General features: G+C 42.8%; 1 protein-coding gene across 1 annotated transcript in view; it reads right to left on the bottom strand.

Annotated features, from left to right (window-relative positions):
• Positions 1-271: 271 nt before the first annotated feature.
• The window catches only part of LOC147606479 (CBS domain-containing protein CBSCBSPB3-like), a 6,074-nt gene continuing 1,133 nt past the window's right edge, over positions 272-5,212 (bottom strand). Inside the window, exons 2-14 of the mRNA XM_086792300.1 lie at positions 3,706-3,874; positions 3,473-3,605; positions 3,144-3,314; positions 2,965-3,043; positions 2,693-2,806; positions 2,526-2,592; positions 2,322-2,427; positions 2,182-2,240; positions 1,935-2,041; positions 1,400-1,530; positions 1,218-1,300; positions 849-938; positions 272-715 (exon numbers count right to left, since the gene is read on the bottom strand). Coding sequence (XP_086648426.1) covers positions 500-715; positions 849-938; positions 1,218-1,300; positions 1,400-1,530; positions 1,935-2,041; positions 2,182-2,240; positions 2,322-2,427; positions 2,526-2,592; positions 2,693-2,806; positions 2,965-3,043; positions 3,144-3,314; positions 3,473-3,605; positions 3,706-3,874 — 1,525 coding nt within the window. The 3' untranslated portion in view covers positions 272-499. The remainder of the gene's footprint in view (positions 716-848; positions 939-1,217; positions 1,301-1,399; positions 1,531-1,934; positions 2,042-2,181; positions 2,241-2,321; positions 2,428-2,525; positions 2,593-2,692; positions 2,807-2,964; positions 3,044-3,143; positions 3,315-3,472; positions 3,606-3,705; positions 3,875-5,212) is intronic.

The following is a 5,212-nucleotide window of genomic DNA, read 5'->3' as shown; positions in this document are numbered from 1 at the left end:
TCTCAAGCCTATGCGAGTTCACTTTCTACATGGTTGAAAATTTGAATATCTGCATTGCTAACTTCATACTAGTCCCATTGACTTGAGACAAGTTTAAACATCATTTTGCACTTTTGATAATGCTTGGCTTTGCAAATCATCAAACTCTACGTGATTAACGAGCCTCTCAAGGGATGCAAAAATAGTTGTTTGATAACGCTCTTACATATTATGCTAGGTAAATCATGTCAAGTGCATATGTTTTGCCCCCATGTGATTGGCCATGTGAATGTTAATCAAGGCAATCTCATATTCATTTTAGTATACTAATTGCACAATGGTACATGCTCTTGTGGATGTTTACATGTAAATAGTTTCAAGGGGATTGGATCCTAACCATAGCTTTGTCAAACATTAGGTGAAATAGTAGACATCTTTTCTTGAATGCTTTGTCAGCATGCATGCTCCCTTCTTGCGCTAGGACTGAATTTTAAATCTATAGCTCACTTTCATAATGAGTTTAAGGACTGGTTCGTTTTAGGTATGTGAGCACACTTATGCCAACCACAACTGCAGCTCCTGCTACAGCAGCAGTATATGCTGTTGAACCCCAACTTTGAGGTCTCTTTGCATCCACCATATCAAGGTTGATATCTCTGGATTGGATAATGCCTTGATCTTTAGAAGATGGGCTTTGGTTTGCGGCATGAGGAGAGTCTAAGTGCAACTTCAAAACCTGCACACAAGAAACATCATTTCTTCAGCACATCATTCCTTGAATCCTTGATATGTAATGAAAGCCCTAGTGTTAATGGCTTCTTAATCAAATGCATATTATTTAGGAAAAGGAAGAGAGTCAGCATTATTACCCTCCAGCCTGACAGCCTAGCATGGCTGATTGCAGCAACGAGGTCACTGTCCGTGGCGAGGACTACATGATCACCTTCGTCATCTTCATACTGCAACAAGCAATGGAACAATAATGATGTGAAACTACACTGATATAAAGCACACTAGTTTGAAACATACAGTCATGAACTTTTTTTTTTTTTTCGTACACACCCGGGGCCCACTCAAGTGGGTGGAGCCGATTTCCCCCTACAACAATTAGCCAATTATCATGGTCGGGCAACCGCACAATTTGAAACATACTGTCATGAACATACTCGTCATGGCTTGTTGATAAAGTTCATCCAATACATGTGAAGTATCATTGGACCCAAAGAACATGAAATTACCATTATGTTAGAGAGTTTGGCATCTGAATCATCCCCTACACGCTGTGCAACAGCAGAAATCAGCTCGGTTAAGCTTTCAGTTCCTGATATTCAAAAAATGGCACCAATAGTTTGTCAGGTTTAACATACGACAATAAACACGTCAAGCGAGTAAAATCCTACTTTCAAGTTCAGATTCCCACCACTAATGAAACGATGGACACGACCCTTCCGATCCTCCAGTTTGTATGCAAAAGAACTTCCCAGCCCTACTGTTTGAGATTTTATAAAATCGGGTCCAAATTCTGCTGGTGACTTAGGTACTGAAATGTCACTGTAAAATCACAGCCAAGCTCGAGTAATGTGTTGCTTGCAACAAGCGTGTGTGCATGCGTGTGTATGTGTGTGTTCTAGAGAGGGGGCGGGGTGTTAAACAAGGCAAGTTCAAAACACCCATCACACGCATACACTCATATACACAGATGATGATAATGTTATTAGGATAGCAGCGAAGTGCAGAATTGGGATTTGAATCCAGGATATCTCAATTAGAAGCCCAATGTGTAAACCGTTAAGCCACACACACACACACACAGAGTTGAACTCCTTGCTTGCACAATTAGAAGCCCAATGTGTAAACCGTTAAGCCACACACACACACACACAGAGTTGAACTCTTTGCTTGCACAATCCATTTCACTGTTCAGAATGTAATGTCACCATGTACATAAATCTAACCTGCGTGCTTCCTCATCGTCTTCGGGAGGTTCCAAGGCAAGAGCTGAATCCCAAAATTTTTGCATCATTGTGCTCGTCAAATCAGAACTTCCTCCAGTGTTTCCCATCTGCATAGATAGGAAAGGTACAAGTGCTTTCAATACACAATCACCAAGAAGAAAATCCAACGCCCCTTCTGACATTCACTGCACCACCACAATGACCAATGCATGGTTAATGGAATGAAGCTTTGAGTTGAGATTCATACGGTGGAAACCGCAGCATTTGTAAGATGAAGCACATCCAAGCAAGCTACAATATACCCATCTGCAACAAGCCTCCAAGTAATCAGACATTTGAAAAAAAACCATTTGGTCAAAATCATCATCAAAAGAGACTTGTTATCACCTCGGTCTACCACAGGTAGATGAAGAAACTTCCCATCATGCATGGTATGGAGTGCATCCACAATGGTGGTATCAATGGTCCCACATTCTGGACTACGAGTCATCACCTGCACTCCAAGAATTTCGCAACAAAGTAGGCAAACTAAGGGCACATCATCAAACATGAAAAGCTACCATTAGCTTTTCGAACAGGTTCCGAGTGTACCTTTTCGATGGACGTTGAGTCAGCCGGAAGGTTTTGACAGATCACTCGCATCAAAATATCCTTGGGCCTACAAAAGCATAAACAGTTAGAGAATGCAACCCATCTCCAACATACTGGACCACAAACAATTTCTATTTCTCTATCAAGAGAAGGAAAAAGACACTAACGTCAGGATTCCTCGAGGTTTGTTATTGGTTGTGATTATGACTGCGCTAACCCGAAGTTCTTGCATCTTTTTTGCAGCCATATAAACTGTGTCAGAGGGCAACACCGTCGCCACTCTGGCAAACGCAAATCGTGAACACATCAACACCTCATGAGAAGAAAATATTTTGCCTTACCATCTTGGATAGGTTGATATTTATGGCATGGATAGATGTGAACACATGTGCACCTGCCCATTTGTATGTGTATATACATGTAGTACGAGTGAACTTACTTGGAATTATCTTGAATGATTGATCCTAGAGACGGACGAAACATTTTCTCACGAAGCATGTCCACAAGATTTGATGGTGCTGAAGCAAAGAAAATGATAATAATGTGAACACCCCACTCCTATTCAAGAGGGAAGATCCATGTGTAAATGCCAAAGGACTGTAGCATTTTTTTCCATACCTGAAGTGGTTTTACCATAGTAGCGCTCTACACCTTGAACTGCTGCAGCAATTGCGTCCCCCTTTTCTGCAACCTTTTCCAGTCTAGCAATGGCATCATAGAGGCATTTGGTGATATCCAAAAGAGCTATAACCTCACCATTTTCGACCACAGGAAGATGGCGAAACTTGCCTGCAAACGAGGGGATTTTGTTGTCTGTGTCCAGCGGTAACGTACACCCTTTGGTTGTTACAGTTACGCTACTTACAGAACCATGGCCGTGACCATCCATACCCGACCACAGAAAAAGTTTTGTTTCTTGAATGGCATGACTAAAGCAATGCACTTACCTTGAGCCATCTTTTGCAATGCCTCTACAGCTAACGTGTCGCTCATGACAAACAGTGGATTCTTTGTCATGACTTTAGAAACTGGGGTTTCCTCGGGCTTTAGCCCTTCCGCAATCACCCTAGTTGCCACATCCTGGATCAAAAACCCATACATGACGTAAAACCTCAGAAAGAAATACAAAAGAAAGTAAAATATTAGCTTGGCAAATTATTGTGGAGTTCAGAGAGAGCACCTTGTCAGTTAGAATCCCGCATAACAATGCGCTTGAATCTGTGAGAAGTGCAGCGTCAGCTCTACGTGTTGCCATGCGTCGACAAGCATCCGAGACCATTGTGCCTTCCGGTATCGTCAAAGCCTTTGACAACCTCAACCTTTTCACAGTCCGCTCCCCTGATCCAGGCCTGTCAACAAGATCAATTTACTCTCAGTTGTCATTGCACAAGCATCTAATAAGCCATAGAGCCATGCCATTTTAATGACTGAGTAAATGGCATGACAAGAATTGATACTCCAAACACCTACATAAATCTATTGGTTGCGCCACGTGGCTGTGGTTGGAGAGATTGCGCTGGTGATCCCATGTGGTCCTCTCATCCTTCCAACACCCTTTGGGTGAGTGGATGACGGGATGATGAAGTGAGGGGGGGGGGGGGGGTCTTAGGTCAAACAATTAGTTAGTAGAGCATTGTGTAACATGACTACTATGCGGAAGCATGCTTAATGATGATTAATGCTCGTCACAAAGATTAATGCTAATCACATGCACATGATGACACAAAGAAGTAGAAGAGAGACTCTTTACCTAATCTACCACTCCTGTATATTACTAAATGAACGAGTAATTACAATGATTGGAAAAAATCCAAAATAGACTTAAGCCCTGAATGCTAAGCATAAACTAAAGCTTAGTCCTCCTCTATAGATTGAAGGTGTACTTGGTTGATCCAAATGTCGTGGTTGCATGCCCTTAGTCTTGGCTCTCTTGCCCTTGGTCTTGGCTCTAAATCTGCCACTCAGCTTTTCCCCATCACATTCCTCTCCTTCCACCTGAATCCGGACCCACACAAGGTCTTGTGATGCAGAGCAAAATCACTCAGCTAAAGAGCAGTTTCCCATGCACAAACTAGCCCAAACTAGGTCCCAAACCTGTATTAACAGTCAATCTCGCGCCAGCATGCATACAGCCACATGTACGGACATTTTGTAGGGCTGTACAGACACTGTATGGACATCCATACTGAGGTACAGACCGAGGAACCTCCAGTTGTGTAAGAAAATCACAGGAGAAAGTATTGCCCTGGGTATCCCTGCATCACAATCCCCTCCCTTCCATGCAAATCTATGCACACACAGGTGATCCTGTGACGTAGCTATGAAAGCACACGGCAGGAAAAGCAGTTTTCGTAATAGCAACAGTGCCTCGAAACCATTGTAAGAACCACATACCTGGAAACCCTACCAAGGTTAGATTAACCCACATCACAATGGAGCATCGATAACCGCGATAGAATCTGGCTAAAGAGACTCCTCCCAGCCATAGGTTACCATCCTGAACCTGAGGTCCAGATTACAGTGAGTCAACTCCACCTAGACGTAACACCCTAGCATCACATACCACCACACTGCCTGCCCACCTAGAGCAACTCTTCCTTGTTGGTAGATGTCTCTATTGCGAGGATATCTAATAATAATCATAAGTGAGCCCAAGGCACACTTATATAGTACAAACCTTGCTACAA

This window comes from Cibotium barometz, chromosome 57 (assembly GCF_041138505.1).
Source record: "Cibotium barometz isolate CiBa-2024 chromosome 57, ASM4113850v1, whole genome shotgun sequence".
Lineage (NCBI taxonomy): Eukaryota > Viridiplantae > Streptophyta > Polypodiopsida > Cyatheales > Cibotiaceae > Cibotium > Cibotium barometz.
Note: the sequence above shows the minus strand (reverse complement) of the source record. Positions and strands in the feature narration are given on the sequence as shown.